A 20,742-nucleotide genomic window follows, 5' to 3' on the forward strand; every position below is an offset into this window, starting at 1 on the left:
TACAAGTACTGGATGCTACCCCATTCTTCTCAGTCCACATAAAGGCCAATGGAAGGAAGATCTGACAGTGTAGGGTAACACCGAAGAGTCCCTTCGGCAAGGCAGATCAACAGCCCCTACGAAGGAAGACCTCCTGTGTTCATCCCTTCCCTCCACCCTCCCAAAAGAAAATCCACTCAGAAGAAGGTGGTACAGAGATAGCTGTGTTGTATGCCTTGTTTCTGTCTCCCAAAGAACACTGAAGAAAAGTTTCTGGCAGATGCTGCGAGAAGCAGCTAACAGTTTGGGACAACTTCATTTGAGCAGTCCCATTACATAGACACCACCAAAAATCACTGGTCTCTTTTTTAGAGTTCGACCCTCCCGTTGGGTTCCCATGGTCCTTAGGAAGGACAGCAAGGAGAGCAGCCACTCTGCACAGCACCCGTCTGTCCCTAAAAGGAACTGATGGGCTTCGGCCAAGAAATTAGCATGGGTTTAATTTAACCAGAAGTAACTCATACTTTGCATTTTTTAGGCTGAAGTAGCAGGGCAGTGAGGTGTAGCCAGTGGCTTCCTGGCTTGCAGGGCAGCAGCCCCACCAGGAATGCCCATTGGTGGCTCTTCTCCCATGCACTGCTGCACATCAGAGATATTCATTGGTGTAGTGGTCGTGCAAGAATCTCTGCAAAACAAAATTTAATCTTTGGAGTAAGGAATCAGTAAGCACAAATTTTGGAAGTGTTCATACCACAACTTTATTCCAAATAATTATTCAATGTTGTACGATGTAAGTCTCATGAAGGATATAAAGGAGCATTTAAAAAGAGGAAATTTTAAGTACTTGAAATGGCTTCACAGACTTTCCCATGCACCTCTGACACCCCTCAACCATTGCTTGCAAAAAAATAAGAAGTAGCTGTGGCTGCAAAGACAGCTGACCTTGAGTGAGGCTTTGACAATCATATCATATAATGTCCATAATACAGTATTAAAGTTGTTTGAAAAGATAAGCATATTTTGGGTAATATCTTGAAGGCCACGAAATGCCCATTTTTCAAGTCTCACTTAGTCCATTCAGGGGCTTCTTGTCTACCTATGGACTGTTAGTTGTGGATAGTCAGCTTTGCTATGAGGATGTGCTGGAGTAATTCTCAGATTTCTGTGTCTTGTGTCTACTCAAAACGGCCTGCAAGATGCCCTTTGGATAGTCGTGTCTGCCTAGAGCATCGTGCTTCAATCCCTGCCGTTTAATGCACTTGATGTGGAGCAAGGCGTATTGTTTACAGCTAGAATCTAGTCTTTTCAATAATGTTTTTTAAGTTATTTCCCAAAATTTAAGATCAACTGTGTCATCTGTTTTTTAAATCTGGAACTGATAGTGATGCATTTTACTGAACACATACAAGTTCCATTAGATTTAGAAAAAGAAGTGATTAATAACATAAAAGCATTTTAAATGGATGCTTGCATATTTTCTATTTAATCTCAGATTTAACTGATATTTTTTCACTACACATCATTGGGACGGTGCAAGAAGTCCCACTGCTCGGTGGTTTCAGTTGTTTTAAATTTCTGGATGTTTTTTTTAATCATGAGGGTGGAAACATGCTTCAGCTAGCACGTGACTGAACAAGGCTTAAATTAAGTCACAGCCTTGCTTACATGTTTACATTTTTGTCACTGTGTATGATTATCTCAACATGTATCTTTTGCATTTCTTCTATGAAGTTGTTAACAACTGCACAAAAACTGTCTTCTGTAATGTTCTTCCAAGCCTCTTCCTTAGTTTTCTCCATAAATAAGAGAAGTCCTGTTTATCTCTGTGTTGAAGGATTGCTGCTGATGCTGAAGCAGTCTAATAAAGACAATTAGCAAACACCAAACTGACAGAAATTCACCTCAGTGCAGAAGAGCTTGTCTGAGACCTGCAGCTCTCTTGAGGTGAGATAGGGACTGTGATACCCACACAGGTTTCTGCAAAGGGTGGAGGAGGACTCCCTGTGAACTTCAGAGAGGTGAGCGTGAGGAGGTGCTGGGCATTGACTGGAGGGAAGTGTTCTCCTCCACGGCAGCTTCCTGTCTTCAGTTCACTGCACAGGAGTGATACTGCTGTGAGCTCAGTGCAGACCAGCCTCAAGCAAGTAAGTATCTGCATGGACTTACTTGCTGAGGAATGAGAAGGCTGAAGTTTTGCCTGTTTATCCTGCAATCACTCTTTGATATCAGGCAAACATTAAGGTAAAAGTAAATTTTACAGTAATTTGTTCTTTAATAAAATAGATCCAGTTTAGCTACTGTTTGGCAACTGTTAGTCTAGAGACAATACAGAAAAAAAGCAAAAACAAAGCAAAAAGGCTATCTATACTTAATTTTGTTTCCAGTAGGTTCCCTGTCTTATCCTGTGAATGCTCAGCCAGAAGTCTGTATTTTTTGACAGCTGACACACGGTTCAAAGGCAGCATTGTCATTATGGGAGATGGAGGTATGCACTTGAACAGCATCGTGTTCTGGCATCAAGTCTGTCTCTATCAGTTTTCTTCCCAGGGGTTTATGTGTAGCTTCACATCTCTTCCCAGCTGCCCTCCACCTCAGACATATCATTTCTAACATCTCTAAATAGGACAAATGACTGACACATGGCTACCAAGGCCTTAGAAATGCTGATGTCCCTCGACATGACTTCGTGGAGCATCTCTTGCCCCCATTTGTTTTTTTTCCCTAAAACCTCTTCTGATTCCTTAATATTACTAATTTGTTCATCTGTAGTGAACAAAGTGATCCCCACATACTGTCAGGGTAGGATTTAGTGTCCATTTCTGTTTCAAAGTTGAAAGCTGTATCTTATATAACGTAATGCATGTGCTTTATAAATAGAACGGACCAGAAAAGACTAGAGAGAAACAGTTAACCGAACAGCCTTGCAGTAATAGCATTTGAAGGAGGGAATCACTGATCCTAGCTTGTAGGCGTCCCTGCCTTCCACGTGCTGACGGAGCCTACTGTTCCTCCAGGGTCTTCCTCACCCTTCCTATCACTTTCCCTGCTATTTCCTATTTTGATCCAACGACTTTCAGCTGCTTGTTTTTTACTTTCAACTATTTATTTCTACTATTTATGTTGTCAGCGGCGGCGTAGGGCAGCAGTGTTCTCAGTGCAATGGAGAATGTTGTGCCCTGTCGTCAATTAGCTGTTTTCTCAAATCATGGCTGATTTCTACTGTCAAGGAATAGATATTCGATTAGGTAATGAGGTCATCAGTTCTCTAAGGTACGACTTGAATGACGTAGCAAGTTACTTAGTTAAACAGCTGAAAAGCAGTCTACTGTCTAATCTTTTGCTAGATCTTGAAATACATTTCCAGCTATCTTCCTTAACATTTCTCCTGTATTTTCAAAGTACATTTCACTTTTTTTTTTTCAGATTTTCTGCATGCTAAGATCTGAATTTGTTGGGGAAAGTTCAGTCTAGGAGGGACTTCTGAAGAAATCTCATAACTACTTTGCATAAAATAAATTATTTCAATTTCTGTGATAATTTGAATTCTAAGGCATCCATATCACAGTGTCTATACAGGCCTTTATAAATAACCAAAATTACTTGGGAAATTATAATAAACCATATGTCTCTTCAGAATAAAAGAGTTTTATTGAGTGCTGAAAGGAAGTTGTTTCAATATTTTTCTGTCCACAATCTATCATAGTTAATAATGCAAATGCTTTCTCTATGATGCTTCATTAAAATTCTTCCTGACTTGCGTAGCCCCCATAGGGTTACTAAACTGTATTCTTTTAGAATTAGTTTCATCTTCTCAAGGGATCTAATATGTGTAGAAGCTAGATAGATAAAATCATCAAGAGTCACCACGACCAAAAAGAATATGCAAATAGGCAGATTTCTGGTTTTCTTCATTGCAGTTGGCTTAATATTTATGGAACTAATGTTGCATTAACCCAACCGGCATAACTAGAAGTAAGTTTTCATTGATTCTTAATACAGTGATTGCTACTGCAAACCTATCCGCTGAAAATTCTTTCAGTATTATTAAGGCAAATTCATTTATATTCTTCTTTTCATATATCTATCTGTTCCAAAGTCTGATGTGGGTTTCTTTTTTGTTTGGAGGTGACAGGGGGAGTAGGAAGAGAAGTATGGCCCTAACTCACAAATATTCAGAGGAAGCTGAGTATCTCCACCATCATTCTTTCTCTGACTCTTCAAATCACTCCTTTTAGATGCACTTTCTTTCAGTTATTTCTCATGCCAAAAAGTAATGAAATATCAGTTGGTGTTCAAAAAAAAAAAATCTTTTTCTCAGGAGTGCTTGCTGATGTCTTCCTGTGGAAACAAGTAACTTAACGGCAGAAACTTTTGCAACCTAGTTCAGATCTGCAAGGTCTGCGTAAAGCAGTAGACTCAGTAGAGTGAAAGGTCTGGCAGGGCTTTAGCTGAGATTATTAAAGAGTTGCAGAACCAGAAGCTTAGTTTTTCTTGTTAATATTACACCCATCTAAACTCTAAAGATATGGGAGACCTCACACATACATGAATATGTCTGCAACGAGCACACAGCTGTTGTATCCACGGGCAGATAGCTATAAACTTGCATCTTGGCTTTTGTTAATAACGCTAACTTTACCTGAATAGTTCATAGTAATTATCAGTGTTTAACAGTAAGGCAGTATACTGCCTCATGTCATAGAATCATAGAATCATTTAGGTTGGAAAAGACCTTTAAGATCATCAAGTCCAACCGTAAACCTAACACTGCCAAGTCCACCAATAAACCATGTCCCTGAGCGTCTCATCCACATGTCTTTTAAATACCTCCAGGGATGGTGACTCCACCACCTCCCTGGGCAGCCCATTCCAGTGTCTGACAACCCTTTCAGTGAAGAAGTTTTTCCTAATCCAATCTAAACCTCTCCTGGCGCAACTTGTGGCCATGACTTGTGGTCAGTGACTCCCTCCCCTTATCTGTTTTAAAGAAACTAGAGTGCTTTATGGCTTATGGTAGATACACAGAGAGCTGAAGACAGCAAACCAAAGGGAGAATAAATACATACACAGACATAGAAAAATCCTGCAGACATCACAGAGAGGGAAAAACCTAAGCAGCAGACCTGGTGAACAGCTGAATTGCAGAATCTTAAGGAGGATTTTGAACATCGGGTGTATTGCCGTATTTGACTGAATCACAGAATGGTTGAAGTTGGAAGGGACCTCTTAAGATCATCTAGTCCAAACCCTCCCTGCTTAAGCAGGGTCGGCTACAGCAGGTAATATTTGGTTAGTCTTGGTTATTGTCCAGGTAATTTTGGGGTTACCAGTCTCTAGGCTGTAGTGACTCATTTAGCCATGCACATCATCACAGTCTGTACTGAGCACTGTAGCGCTCAATAATGATATTGCATAGAGTTGGTTTGCTTTCATATGACACGTGTCCTTTGCCTCTTGACAAAAAAGCGATAAAAAAATATAAGTGTTAGCTTGCATAGGAGAGCTAGCATTGGCTCTTTTCAGAAGCTAGGTAAAAGCTGTAAGCTCTCCCAGATGCAGAAGAGGTAAGAAAGTTAAAGTTGAAACATTTTTTGATGGAGAAAGGGGAGAGGGAGGTCAAAAGCTCAGGGGAGCCACATGAACATGAAGTGCATTTGTTGCTGTCTCCATCAAAAATACAGAAGACTGATGCTCCCTATGGCAGTCGAGGTTGTTTCAGGTACCGGGGGATCCAGGACCTATAAATCTAAAATACAGATATTCCAGCATCAGTGAGTTTTTTGGAAAGGAGTAGCTTCAAATTTATCTCTTGCTTCCTTTCATCCTTGCCTGTAGCAGACAAGGTAAAGCAGGAGAGGCATCCTAGCAGAGGTTCAGGGCTCATGCGAACTGTGAACTGCGTCGTTCTGACCTTTCATCACCAGCAATTCAAATTTCCCTATTGGTAAATGCAGCCTCTCCCATTAGGATGATGGAAGCATCTCTGCAAGTACATCATTGTCGTAAGATCATGAAGACAGCACATCACTGCGCAGCACTACTTCTTTGACACAACTAGTACTGCAGGTAGACCATGTTTTAGCCAAGAAGGCACTAATTTAACGAAGCTTGGAGGCACTCCAGAATCAGAATGTGAAATACTGAAGATGCTGTCCTCAAGCTGAAGCCTGAAACCAGTCCCCAGTGATGGGACCCAGATGAGTAGTCATGACAAATTCTTTAGCAATCTCTCTGGTATTCCCATAGAACACGAAGGCTCCTTCGGCTGTTTCTCCTTGTCTGGAAGGCTTCTCTTTTCCTCCATGTTACCTGCATTTACTATCAGTTAGAGAACAACCTTAATTTTCTCCAGGGCCTGTCAAACTAATGGCATGTCCTTCAAATAAAAACAACTTGCCATTACAGTTTAATAGTATCTTCACTCTCCCAGTATCTTCAGAACGAAAAGGAGTAAAGGATCAAACAGAACAGTTTGCTCTGATTCTCATCCCGATCCTTTGCTGAAGCAGCTGCATAGCCCACACTGCCTACAATAAACAGTTAAAAAATTTCCAGTAGCTTTTGAAGTCAACATTTGAAATGATAAATAGGCTTTCTCCTTGAACAGCTGTGGAACTGTCTGCTGCTGATGTTCTCCAGAACATCCTTTCCCATGAGTGATGAGCTTTTGGAATCTGCAGAAGATGTGTGGGCACTCTTGGCCCCCATTATTGCTACCTCAAACTGAGTATAACAGAAAAACTAGATCTTTCGTAATGGATCTGGAGAACTATACCTTCCTGTTCAAGTTTATACTCCACTCTTGACCCTCTTCAGGACTGTTATAACAAGTTACATTCAACAGAGAGAGTATTTTTTCGAGTAGATGATATAGGACTATTTCCTTCAGTATTCAAGGGAAAATATTTTTACTCTCCTTCTTTCTGGTTTCAAGGGGAAAAAAAGACTTGTGTGGGATCACAGAGACTTCTCCAAGTAATTGGTTGCTGTAATACTTTCCCCAGATCATTCAGATCATTCAGCTTCCCTAGATCATTCAGCTTGTTCTAATAATGTCAACTTAAAAAATCTTCTGTGAATCTGTGCGTACAAAAGACAGGAAACTTAATTGTGTTATATAAAAGACAACTGCTGACAGTTTTCAGTATTTCTGTTTACTACCTGAAGATGGCAAGACTTCTCATAGATTACTTAGACTATTTGTTGTTTTTGGAGACAAACCCAACATGAAGTCAGGCTCAGTTTAAAGATCGTCAAAGTGATTGCATTAGAATATTTGTGATGCTCACAAGCCACATCCACTGGAAGGCATAAGGGTTCATTTAGCTTCAGTGTAAGCTGACTCAACAGCAGGCTTCAGCAGAGTGTGAGTTGCTGAATTTTCTAGAGCATCCACATTGATGCTAACATCAAGATTAGCAAATCATGTAGAGAAAACAACTGTGCAAACTCCATTTAGATGATCTCACAGCACCCCACTGCTCTTGAGACCCATCTGTCCAAAAGTGTTAGGAGAAAAAAAGATGTCTTTTATTCTGCATCAACAATGATTCTTCATATTGCCGCACACATCTGCCTTAACGCCCCCCGTCCTTCCTGGCAGTTCAGAGCCAATCATCTGGCCTTGTCGGGAGCTCAGAGACCGTCCCAAACTGTAAATTCCCATGAACGGCATGTGAGCATGTCTAAGGTCTGCACTGAGTCCCTTGTACATGCTGCTAGAGTGTGTATTCTCGGGTCCCATGTAGAGAGGGTATCTCAGCACACAACTTATTAAAATGTCACAGACTCTGTAAGAGAATTAAATTCTTTCTACTGTTAAAACAGCCAGTAGTAACTTATATTTGCATGATCAAGTCAGTTTTGATAGCTGTTCCCACCACAGAAATAGTTATGTCTTTGTTTAAACAGAAGAGGAGCACAGAATGGAAAAATTGGCATATGATAGACTGAACTCCTTCAGGGGTTTTAATTTTCACATACTCTTAAACTCATGGAGCCTAATGAGCTTAGCATTTTGGCCAGTTGCACAATTTGGAAATTTCAACAGTGAATGGTTTTTTGACAGAAAAAAAATGTTCTCACAAATATGAAAAGTGAACAGATGTTACTATTGGTGCTTCCAACGCCTACTGACAGAAAACATCTGTGTTGAACTTCCTGAATTTTAGGATCTTGAGAACACTCCCACACACCACCAAAAGCCATTTGAAAGCAATTCGGCTTTCGGGTCTATGACTGAATGTCCTAACGCAAGCAGGTGGTGGTTGTTGTCTTGCCTTGAGGAGCCCAGCTAGCCAAGCAGGAACCTTACAGCTATCCAACCCACTGTGTTATGCAAGTTTCTAGCATTTTGTGTGAACTGTGATTTTAGAAAAGTCATAAGAAGTAGTTGACCTTAATAGTATGATGGTAATAAAATGAATGGAATGAATGGAAAGAATGAAAAAAAAGATTTTGATATATATCCTAGCAGATTAGGAGGACTGCACTGCATTGTATGGTGCCCTGGAAAGTATCTGGCTTTTTTAATCCTGTCAAAACCCATGTTGAATGGACAGAATTTTATTCTGTTTTGAAAACATACTTACTGTGCTAAAAATGTGTGAGGCATTTGCCATCCCTTAAAATGCACAGTCAAACATTTAATAGGTACCATGACCAAAGTCTGCCCTTTTACATGAGCATGATACAGCAACTGTCATGGAGTAACTGGGAGTTCCCTGCTTCCTCCTGCTCCACACCCATCGTCTTGATATTTGTCTGGTTGTAAAAGCAAATTTGGCAAGATGATTTTCCTTTCTGTTGAATTTTGGTTGGCTATCAAACTAACATTCTCCAATTAATTAAATAGTAACGAATGTTTTGCAAGGATAAATGAATGTCATTTTAGTGTTCTGCAAAACATCATTAGCTCATGATCTCAACTTCAAGTTGATTCAAAGTAACATCTCTAAGTTACTTTAGTTATCTCTTTCTTAAAGACAGTATTTAGTGGGAAGTCAGAGGGACATAATTTTTTTCTGGTTTTATAGTTGTCTTAGGTTGGTACTCTCAGTTTAACCAATATAAAGTGAGTAGCTCCGTTAATCGCGCTTCTACTCTCACGCTAACCCAAAGCATCTGTCTAGGTTGCAAGGTGTCAAGCTAGCCCTAGCTCTGCTAGCTCTGCAGGTTTCTGACATCTGAAGTTTTCCCCATGATCCCCTTACGTCCTGCCAGAGCCCCATACCAGAATTTTAGCAGAGCCCGATGTAGACAGAAATTTTGTTATGCCCTGAATAAAGATCATAGAAACTGAGCTAAGAAGCTATATAGAAGTGCTGGTATTTATGTGGCACCTAGCAGCCTAAAAGAGACATGTATCTGAGTAGCCAAAAAGGAAGCAAGGTAGGGGCCAGATGATATGCTTGGAATAAATGGTTATGCTTTTGAGCACACAGCATTATCATCTGATCACTTTTCTATGCTGAAACATTTCTAACTTCCAAGAAAATCCTACTGTTTTGCACCACCAGTAGCAATGGTTCTGGCATATACTGCCTGCCAAGTTTAGCAAATTTATTGCATTTATATCCAGCTCCTTTTTCATGCAGCGTAATTTTCATGCTCAAGTTTATTTGAGTCTTAATCCTAACTGCTAAATCCACAATTCCAGGACTTGATCTTTTGGGGTATTGCCTTCTTGCACAGTTTAGAAAGCAGCAATGTGGAGGTCAACATTTGAGCTAGGGACCTGAGCTCCTTTTATAGACAGTTAAGAAAAATGGGCACGTTCAGGGTGCATTTGTTTGACCTAGTTTGAATATCTGCATTAGGATATATCATGCCGTAAGATGTCACCCTCACCTCATGGGAGCTTTGAATGACTACACTGCATGTAGATAAATGTCTACATCTGTTCAATAAATATGATCCTTAAAAAAAATTTGCTGCCTTTCAAGTCATTGCAAGTCCTACCACATAAATCAGTAGAGCATGCTCACTAGATGGTAGATAAATTTGCTAATATATGTCTTAATTTTGATCCCAAATTTCCCAATTTGTCTGTGCAGCCATACTTCAGCAGAGGTGCTGCTTTGGACTTTCAGAGCTATCCCCTTACTGAGTTTGCAAACAAAACCACCCTTCCCCTCTGCCCACTGCTTCCTTCCCACATCTTCTCCTTCTTCCTCTTCTCCTTTCCTCTACGCAATAACCTTTTGAAGACTTAGCGTGGAAATCCTTGTGAGGTTTTGTCTAGACTTGCCCTTTCTGATGTTTATCTTTGAGAGACCATTGCCATGGTCCCAGTATCGTTCTTTCTACAGCAGCTCTGCAAAGCACAGAAAGCATTTCTGACATGTACTCCTATGAATGTTGTGACATGAAGAAACTTTTAACTGGTTCTTTTGAGTTCTTGACCTACATTCCAGCGTGTATTTTCTTTTACGCATGTTTTATCTTCTTGGGTGACATAGCAACTTTCTGGAAGATCACAAATTAGATCAAACCGTGGGAACAGAAAACAGTACAAAATTATTTCATTTACTGACTACAGAAAAGGGCTGTGGCTTCTGGTAAAGAGAACCCTTTCATAGTTCTTCTTTTATGAAGATTTAATGTTTATTCCTTTCTTAATAAAGAAAAAACAAAAACTTCTGCAAGCTGAATCACTGCTCTGGAATTGATGTTAATGTCATTTGGTCGCTGCTGTCCTGAGAGAAAATGTCGCATGTCCAGACAATGTAGTTGAAAGAGCAGCAAATTGTTACCATGCCACTAGGCTGAACTAGCCTCATTTTTTAGTTATTTTTAACTTTAAGTGAATTTTATAATTTTTTTGTTTACTTTTTGGTATAAATAAAAAAAGCTTTTTAACAAATGAGAAGGAAAGATTTTCTGAGAAAACGAGCTGGAATGTGAAACTCAGCTAAATAGCCTTCTCTGAAGTAGCAGAAGATAAATTAAAAATAGAAATAACCATTAGCTATGTACTTTTTTTTTAAAGCCTGCTGACTCTTTCAGTGCTACTCTGTGTTTAAGAACTGAATATCACACCGCTTAAGGCACCTGAGAAAGGTTTGCTTCATTTGCTTACCAATGTTCAAGTTACATCACAGAAATCCACCCCTTCCTAATGCTGGTAACCATGTGGTGGCAGAACCTAATGCCAGCCCTACACAGAATCACAGAATCACTAAGGTTGGAAAAGACCTGTAAGATCATCAAGTCCAACCATCAACCAACACCACCATGCCCATTAAACCATGTCCCACAATGCCACGTCCACACATTCCTTGAACACCTCCAGGGATGGTGACTCCACCACCTCCCTGGGCAGCCTCTTCCAGTGCTTTGCCACTCTCTCAGTAAAGAAATTTTTCCTAATATACAGTAAAATACAGATTCAGAACATAAATTTGAGAAGATGCAGGCCTGTGACATTAAATGTAAATTCAGCAATCCACTGGAGAAATAAAATAATAAGTTTTTCTCATTCCTCTTAGCAGACCCAGTCCTCCTACTACACAAAATGAAGGGTGAATGACGAAACACAGGCACTTCAGGAAGCCATGCTGCTCAGTTGCACGATGAATTCCATCCCATTTCATTTGCACTTTCCCAGCTATCTCACTGCCAGACATTTTGCAGGAAACCTTCTGCTTTTGTTGCCTTAGACCTCGCACAAAGGCGTTTTGACCCTACCTGAACTCCTTATCAGATTTCCTGAGGGTTATAACATGCTCTGGAAACGTGCACCTGTGGTGGTCAGGGCTGCGTGCAGCAGCAATGGCTGGTGCCATCTAGTGAGGAGCTTCTGAATGCTCACTGCGAACTAAGACAGATCATCTGTCTTTTACAAAATAGTCATTATTGCAGTCCTGAAGACACAGAAATAAAGTGACATGCTAATATGTTTAACAACCAAGCCTACACAAACGTCAGGGTTTTTTCTCCTAGGAAATCTCTTTCCAGTGGCCAGCATTAGCTATGTTTTGCCCTATGTGTTTGTATTTTCTACCATTCCACAGATTGTTTTGACCTACTTTTCCCAGGTGGAACTGCAAAAATGTTTAAATATTGCTAAAACAAAACTCTGAGTTGCTGAGGTGGATGGAACCATTCAAACTACATTATCAAGGCGCAGTGTGATGATGTATGGTGTAGCAATGTACCAATGTCTCCTGCATCATGGTAGATGTGCTCACCGGTGACTGAAGTTGTACCCAGCGAAGCTTTGAAAGCGAGGTGTTTTAAACTTGGCTTATCGCAGTAACCACTGAGAAGTGTGGGTAAACAAAAATTTCATCTTAGTAGAGCTGGCAGGAAAAGAAGACTACGCATGTATCCTTGCCATGGAGAGATTGTGCAAAAATAACCAGTTAAGATCCACGGGGTCTTAAACTTGTTTTGGAATTGGTTCTGTAAATAGTCAGAGGGCCTTGTGCGACAAGCTCTCTGGAGATCTGTCCGTACTGGGCAGCCTGGGGCCACCAGAAGCAGTCGCTGACTCAAAATGAACTAGTTGAGCTATGGCAGCAGGATGCTCCATTTGGTCTGCTTTTCTCTGCCTCTCAGCCCAAAGCTGTGCAGCCCCGTAGCTGAAGTATTTCTGGCACAGCGTGCACTGTATGGAGCTGAAACCCCAAATCCTTCATTATGTATTCCCCTCTAATATGTTCAATCCATAAACTCCTGGATTTACGCTCCAAGAGAAATGCCAGATGATATGCCCATCCCAGTCTGACTCAGTATGCCACAAAAGGGTTCTTGAGGTTGATCCTTGTATTTTGGGGGGGGGGGGGGCACTAAGGTCATACATTTTTTAGTTGGGCTCAACAATTACTTTACTATGCCTACCTCCATGGAAGATGCCTCAGAGAATCACAAATTCCCTACATTTACACACCGTTCTCCACATTTTGCCAGCGTTACATTTAAAAACTTTTCTCTTTCCTGTGTGCCTGTGGGGATGCCTTTTCCTGGGTTAGCACTTTTAATTGGCTCAGAAGTTTCTCATTTTCCTTGTAACCGATTTTATTCCCTGGTGAGTTGCTCTCTGTTCCACTTGCTGGTCTCCCTGTAGTGGGACTGCATCGAGGTCCTTGCTGTCACGTCCTTTCCCCATCTGTTCTTACAGGGATTGTTCCAGGCTGAGCCCTCTTACAAAAAGTCCCAGCTCCCGCTTGTCCGTCGCGGTCAGATCACCCTTCCCGCAGGAAGTGAACTTGTCCTTTCACCGATGACCTTTTTAAAATGTCAGGGCATTAACCTCCTTTCTTCTTGTCCACTATTAAATAAATGATGGCCTACAAGGATCGTTTTCTTGTGGGGAATACTGAATCATCACATTCCATATACCAGAAGCAGTTGCAAAATGGAAGTCTGTAATGAAATGTGGAGAAATGGGCTCAATGACAGTGAAGCTCTGCAGTAGTTCCGATTCTGTCTCCTCTTCATTTGCAAATCAACAGTTTTCTCCTTTCTTTGTATCTCCATGCTGGTAGGTGGATTTCTGAGCAATTCGTGATGATATTCTTGTATTTTAAAACCTTGGAGCAGGTACCGTCATTTATTGTATCTTTATTTGTATAGCACCTCAAACAATTGGTTGCCCTCAAAATTAGCGCACCCTCCTCTACCAGTTTTGTTTCCACACTGTAAATTTAGCAGTAAATTAGAAGGAAGAAAGTACATCTCTTTCATTCGACTGATCCTAAAAGAACTGGAAATTAAAGTTCAAGCTGCAAAACATGAACATTCAGTACAGATTTAGAAGTCTGTTCAGGATCTTATTAATTCCACTGGGACTTAATTGCAAAATGCAGTTATTAAATTCAATCACAATCCCGACAGCATTTTCTTTCATGCATGTCACTGGACAAGCAACAATGTATATACAACATTGCAAAAATTTTCTGAGAAGATTTCCTCCAGGCTTCCTAAATTTCTGACCTTTGCTCGTCTCTGTAAATAGCTTTTGCACATGGCTGGGCTGGCCACATGAATTGTGCGAGACCTCTTCCAGTCAGCTGAAGTCACAGGAAGAGCAAAGCAGGGATTGCCTGTTTAGGAGTGTATCCTGACATTGGGAGCTTTGTAATTCATCTGAACAGTCTTGGAAGTTTTGTATAAGAACAAAGAAAAAACTTCTTGTTAGTCTTCAAGATATTCCATCAGCCCACTTTCTCCTTTTCTTTTCACGTGCTTCCTCTGAGGTGCTGGCCATAGCACGCCACACACGCTTAGGTAAACCTCTTAGCACTGGCCTGTAAATCCAGTGGTGGGTGTCATGGCGTAATTGTGTCATGCTCTGGATTCAAGAAGAGTTCCAGTTCACCCCAGCAAAATTGGAAACCTTCTGCTGGAGAGCACCATGGTCCAGAGCACATTTCTGCATTGCTTTATCATTTAAGGAAAGGGAGCACCGGAGAAAGTACTTTGTGAGTTGTTTCCCTAGGCTCGCCTTTTTTTTTTTGACCTGGAAATTTAATCCGGACACAATTTCCCAGCTTTGGAGAATTTTCTAGGACTTCTGACCCTCCAGGAGTACAAGCAGAGCAGTACCATGTGTGGCATGTCTCACAGAGGGGAATTCGGGACTCTAATAATTGAGTCACGCTTTATTTGACTAAACCTTTCAAATTCGTTGTCTTTGCTTCAATCTCCTCAATGACCTTTGCAAAAGAGAGAATGTTCTTAGGTCATTTGCTAATGAAAAAGGGACATACTTGTTCAACAAAAGATCTAACATACAGAAAGCAGAGTAAAAGCTGACAAGTCAGAGTTAACGAAGGTTAACAAAGTTAATTCAGTTAACAAGCCAAGGTACTAATTGGCGGAAGAATTACACAAACATTGTCATGATATTAAGTACTTTCCCAGCTCTGACTCTAGCCTCATGCTGAACTGGTGCCAGAAGGATCAATTCTCTTGTCTTTATTGCAAATAATGTTAAATAACCCCTATTTCTCAACAAACAAATGATGAGATAATTACCAGGAAAACACTGGGAAGGGGCGCTGGTGTTGCCCAGCTCTCTTTCTCATTTTCCATTCCTTGTTTACTTCTTCCTCCACACCAGGTAGGAAAATGGGACTGGAAGTGGGAGAGTGGTATTTGGTGTAGGAATTAGAGAGAGAGCCAAGTTCCATGGGATGCAGCTCTGCTTGGCCCCTGCAGAAAGCCAGGCACGGATTTGACAATTCTGAACATAACCAGCATTTTATCAAAAGTTAGAATTAAATGTTTTACATGTGTTTTGCCTGCAGCCTGCTGCCCACAAAAGGTGTGTAGATGGGCACTAAAGAGATGGTTTCATATCTCAGGTGGATGGATAGCTTTTCAAATTTATTTGACTTCATTTGGCTTTCAGGTACTTCAAAAACGAAGTGGCATTTTCAGTGTACAGAATCCATGTTTTCCTTTCTTTGTGGAATTAACTGAAACATTTGCTTTCAGAAGCTCTGAAAATTAAATTGAAACTGGAGCCAACTCAAATCTCTACAACTGAATTTGAATAATTTTTCTGTGTTCTTTGCAGATGTATGAGATACGTTTTCATCTTTTTTTAAAGGTTCCTTTCCAGATTTGGGTGTATGGGGAAGAACAAGCTAGTTTAAGTATGTAATTAAGTTTTAAGATGGAAATATTTTATATTGACATTTGCATAAGAATTGATGCTGCTCTACAAAAAAAACAATAAAGAACACAGACTGTGCATATTTTAAAATGGATTAAATATCTATTATTTCCCTAAAAAGGCAGTTTCATAGTGTACGCTCATATGTACTCTCTATTAATCCCTTTATACTTAAATTTTGAGCCATAGTAGGTAAGAAAAGTTGAGAAAAAGTGACATCAGAAAAGACTTCTTTTTCCTGATCTTAGAGCTCACACTGATGAATCTTGGTTCAGATTTAAATCGTTATTCTAGTGCTTCTAATGATCATCTTTTCATTTGAGTCAGGTAACTAAGAAAAATGTGTCTGCTGTGAATCTGTTTAGACAAGGATCTGCACCTCCACAGGATAACTTTTAGAGATTCACTGATTTTTAAAAAACTGAAAACTACTGATGTGAAGAAAGATGATTCTGTAATAGCCAGCTGTGGCTGGCATGAGGAAATGAGCAGCAGCTTGTTGAGATACATATGCCTCCTGCCAACACAAATCATACTATATTTTATATGTATTCATATAACCTTTGTTACTTCTCAGTTTGTTAACTTGAAAAGACATTGGCCTCCTAGCACCTGATAATTCACATGAGCAGGCTTGGTTTAAAAGTAGGGATGCTATATAAAGTTGGGCATGGTTGTAAGCAGAGGAGAGATTCTCTTTCATGCTGACAGCTCAAACACTTAAATCCATGGTGTCCTTTGGCAATGCTCCTAAGCCATCAGTTTTGTCCAATTAATCATAACAGTATAGCAAAAGATCCATACTGCAAGAGATCCATCCTGGTGGCTTGTCCCGAGGAACTCCATGTAATTCATTCTTCATAATGGCTCATTCCTAGCCTTCTTCCAAGAAAAAAAATTGCACTGAATTTTGTACTTTCTTTGGCTACATCACCTTCTCAGTATGGACTCATTTGATGTAACACAAAAAGATTTAAAATATAAAAACCTACTGCAACTGTTGTGACATCCATTTTCCACAAAAGCAGTGTGGAAAATTGGTTCGTTTTTAAATCTAGCAGTAAGCTGTGTTTCAGTCATAGTGTTTGTTTTCGGGTCTGCAATATCAAAGCAACTGTAGCATAGATAAATGTTATAGATAGATTGTTGACAATGAAGTTTTGAAAGTGTGTCACAAATGGGCCTATCCTTCAATGTGAGAATAAAATAAATTTTGCCTAATATCAATAAGGCATTGTTCAGTATCTTTGCTACAACTTCCTGAATACAAAGAAATTAGGATATTTTCAGGTTCATTTCTTCAAGTCCCCACACTGCCCTCCCTCACTCCTCCCACCTCAGTGGAATTAAATGAAGTTGAACTATTATCCTTCTTGGACAGGAATTGCATTCATCTTCCAGGTCTTTCTTTCCAAGCATGGGCAAGACTGTAAGCATTTTATACCAAAACAAAGTGGGTTTTTTTATCAGCTCATTTGTATAAATATGTATCTGTTTGTTCATGTTTTGCTGTAATTCTTGCTTTGTGTGAGATATTGATGCTGTTGCAGACTGATCTGTGAAAAATCTAATTGCATTTTAAAAATACTTTCATTAGAATCAGCTTAATTAGAACGCCTCAGTAAATGGTGCTTTGGGCCATTGAAGCATACTTCTCCAGAAAAGATTGTGGTGACTTACTATTAGTCTCATTAGTGCACTGAGTACTGTAGAGCATGCAAAACATATGTGCCTTCGGTGACGCTACGTCTGAAATGGCTTTCAAATACTTTGGTTCACAGATCTCAGAAATACTGTCACAACCCATTACTTAAACCACCATTATGTCATTTCAAAATGATTTTTCCCCCTGTTGAGCCTTGTGATGTTGGCAGTCAACAGGGGATTATTTTTAAACAATGTTTGAAGTGGCCTGAAGAGTCGAACGAGCGCTGGAAGGGAGAATGACAAGGGAGCCCTGTGTGCAACTCTTCAACCTGTGTGGATGCGTGCGCATCTAATCATTTTCAGGCTTCGCTGCTAAATAGAAATATCATCCCCAAAGAGGCAGACATTCTTGCCGTTAAATATCAGACTCCATTTGTAAGAAATATGGCCACTAAGCAGATTTCACAGTTAAGCATATTGTACTTGATTGGAGCGTAATTGTTGTACGTCAGTGAGAATCACTCCTGAGAAGCCTTATTCCAAAGAAAACACATTTTTCATAGAGCAGCCATGAATATTCAAGTAGTGAAGATTGATTCAAGCGCTAATTTCCATGTACTGATTTTGTCACGCACAATGTGGTCACTGTTGCTGGAGTTTCTCTGCGTGGTGTTCCCAGATGATGTTCATCAAAGAGTCTGGCCTACTGGAACGGAAAGAGGGTCTGTGTTTATTTTCTCTTCAAGAGATTGACTCCATTGCAGCAGTGATAACTAATCCAGCTTCATGCATCACAACTGTTCCTAAATAAATGCGTTTTTATTATTTTTATCAGGGCCAGCCAGGACTCCTTGGATCACAGGGGTTCACTGGACCGCCAGGATTGATGGGCATCCCAGGAGTGCAAGGTCCCAAAGGTCACAAAGGTGAAAGAGGATATCCAGGAATAAGTGGGCCCAAAGGAGAAATGGTAACTTTTTAATATCAAATGTTTTAGCTAATAAGCAAAATACCAAGCAGAACATCATTTTAATTGTGCTGTTTCACTCTAGGGGCAAAGAGGAGTCACTGGATTCCCTGGGGCAGATGGCATTCCTGTAAGTAGCCGGTTACCTCATCCTTAAGAAGTCACCAACTGCAAATATTGCAGGCTAGTTCAAAGCCTTTGTACTTTAATTAAAATCTCTGGGCTAAATTCTGCATCAGCCACGTATACACTTTTAACCTAAGGGCATTTGTTGAAGTGAGTGGAACTGCAGATACACAAGAGAGCAGAATCTGTGCTCCCTCTCATTCCCTCAGATAATTAAGGTCCATTTGCTTTGTCCTATAGAGAAATCCCCTTGTAAAGGGGACAAGAAAGGACAGAAATTTCCTGTGTCCCTGGAGGTTACCCAGCTAAGTATGTTTTTTGTAGGAAAGAGCTGTGAGATAAGTATTTCACATCTCTTAAACTTGTGAGCGAAGGACACCAGTGGGTCATTCCTTAATTATTTCAGAGTTGCAAAGCACATAGAAAGACCAATGATTTTAAGAATACTAACCATTGTTATTTGCTTTATACCTCATATGGCATGCTTGAGATAGTCTTAAAAAACTTACTGAACACTAAACAGTGTCAAACTTTGAACAAATTGACCAGGTCCATGAAACTGAAACATTCAAAGAGGAAAACCGGGTAAAGTTCACAGCACAGTATTTTCCCAGCTTACACTTCTTTGCATCTTGTGTCATAAAATAACAAAGAAATCTGAGTCACTGGAATCCCTGGACAGAGTTCCCAGGCTTGGGTTTCCTTTGTAGTGCTCCCTGACACCGGGGCCCCGCTCTGCAGCCCACGCACGCATCCACATCCACTCTGCTTTCACCCTTTTTTGTTTCCAGAAGAGCTCCCTATTGAGTTTCAGGGCTTTCTCTGTCACAGTCTTCCTCCTCTCCCTCTTTCTCACTCTTAAAGGAAAAGCAGAAGACCCTCTTTCCCATTCCTATTAACACTCCTTAAGCCAAGGATCTTGTTCATCTCACCATATCATACTGAGTTTTTTCTAAGCACTCTAACCTCCTGGGAAGGAGAGTAAATCACTCCCCTGTGAAGTTCCCTGTTGCTATAGCTGGACCGCTTCTCTTACCTGAGCAAGTTTCCGTTTTTAGCCCTGCCTTCCAGACCATTGTGTTGTGAGGGATAAATACCTTCAGGCAGCACTTGAACCTGCATGCTCATTGTGTCCCGTCCTCAAGGTCCCCTGCCCTTCCCACTCGCTTATGCTCTCCAATCCGTTTTCTCAGGCCTAGACTTAACACTGAGCATCAGAAGGCAGATAGATAGGCACACATATAAACTGTACTGGCACAGTGCTAGGATGTGGGACTGGAGGCCAAGAGAGGATGGTGGCAAGCTTGAATCTCTTCTGGGGTGAGGAGTGCCAGTACTTGATGGAGCTAGGTAAGGACACAGACAGATTTCTTTTTCTTCTAAGCAAGGGAGCGGAAGCAAAGAGAAAATTTTTGCCCTAGACAGAGGAGAAGGGAGAAATGTTTTATGTTAGTTTCTGGTTTTCCTGACTGAGTCCCCTGGAAGAAAGAGCTGCTTAAGGGCAGATTTGCTTCTCAGCAGCAATTAAGGTGAATGTAGGTGCAGCAATGGAAATACAGTTTGAGACAGGAGTAACTTTTCAGAAGCTCCGTGTGGAGGTCCTGCAGTGCCCCCGGCTCCCTTGCTTTGAGCCCTGCTCTTTTCTTCCCATCTCCTTACTTACAGCCTCATCACGACACTCAGCCTAGCTCCAAAAGCATCTCTGACTTTTTCCCAGCTTGGAGCTGTTCAAAGCCAGCAAGGAACCTTTCTTCTCTATCTTCCAGTGTGAAGCACTGAAATGCTTAACAATCCCAGTTCTTGGTGGCTCCCTGCACAGCAGCCTCATCTGGCTTAGTTCTCTGCTTAACAGAGCCTGCATTGAACGTAGCTTTCCTACCCTTTCTGAAAGGTCCTTCACTACTCATTTTTTCATGCTGTCTGGGGCATCTGGTTCAAGCTGCAGCTATATTAAAAAAAGGCACTGTCTGTTTCTGTCTTTGAAAATCATAGTTTCCCATGGATCCAAGCCTTGGGCTTAATGTGAGAAAGTCTAAATACTGTGTGACTACAGGAAAAGGAAAACTAGAAACAGATGGATAGATAAACACTTTTTTTTTTTCCTCAACAGGGTCATCCAGGGCAGCCAGGATCAAGGGGGAAGCCAGGTCATGATGGCTGTAACGGGACAGTAGGTGACCCTGGTGACTCGGGAAGTCCTGGACTCTCTGGTTTCCCTGGTACCATTGTAAGTAGCTGGCAGTGAGTGAGTACCTGAAGATAAGATCGTTACTGAAGTGAGTTTCATTCACATCTGTGTTGGAAGCGAATGGGGCATCTCTTAATGGAGCTCCCTTTTGGCCGAGCAGAGCATCCGTGTGGACTTACCGTGGACGCACTGCACAATACTTCATTATTA

At 40.8% G+C, this 20,742-nt stretch overlaps 1 protein-coding gene across 1 annotated transcript in view; it reads left to right on the forward strand.

Moving 5' to 3' along the window:
- Positions 1-20,742, forward strand: part of COL4A2 (collagen type IV alpha 2 chain) — a 145,975-nt gene that overhangs the window by 76,396 nt on the left and 48,837 nt on the right. The window contains exons 5-7 of the mRNA XM_059827104.1: positions 18,087-18,221; positions 18,304-18,348; positions 20,455-20,571. Of these exons, the coding sequence (XP_059683087.1) occupies positions 18,087-18,221; positions 18,304-18,348; positions 20,455-20,571 (297 nt within the window). The remainder of the gene's footprint in view (positions 1-18,086; positions 18,222-18,303; positions 18,349-20,454; positions 20,572-20,742) is intronic.

Source organism: Gavia stellata, chromosome 1, assembly GCF_030936135.1.
Source record: "Gavia stellata isolate bGavSte3 chromosome 1, bGavSte3.hap2, whole genome shotgun sequence".
Lineage (NCBI taxonomy): Eukaryota > Metazoa > Chordata > Aves > Gaviiformes > Gaviidae > Gavia > Gavia stellata.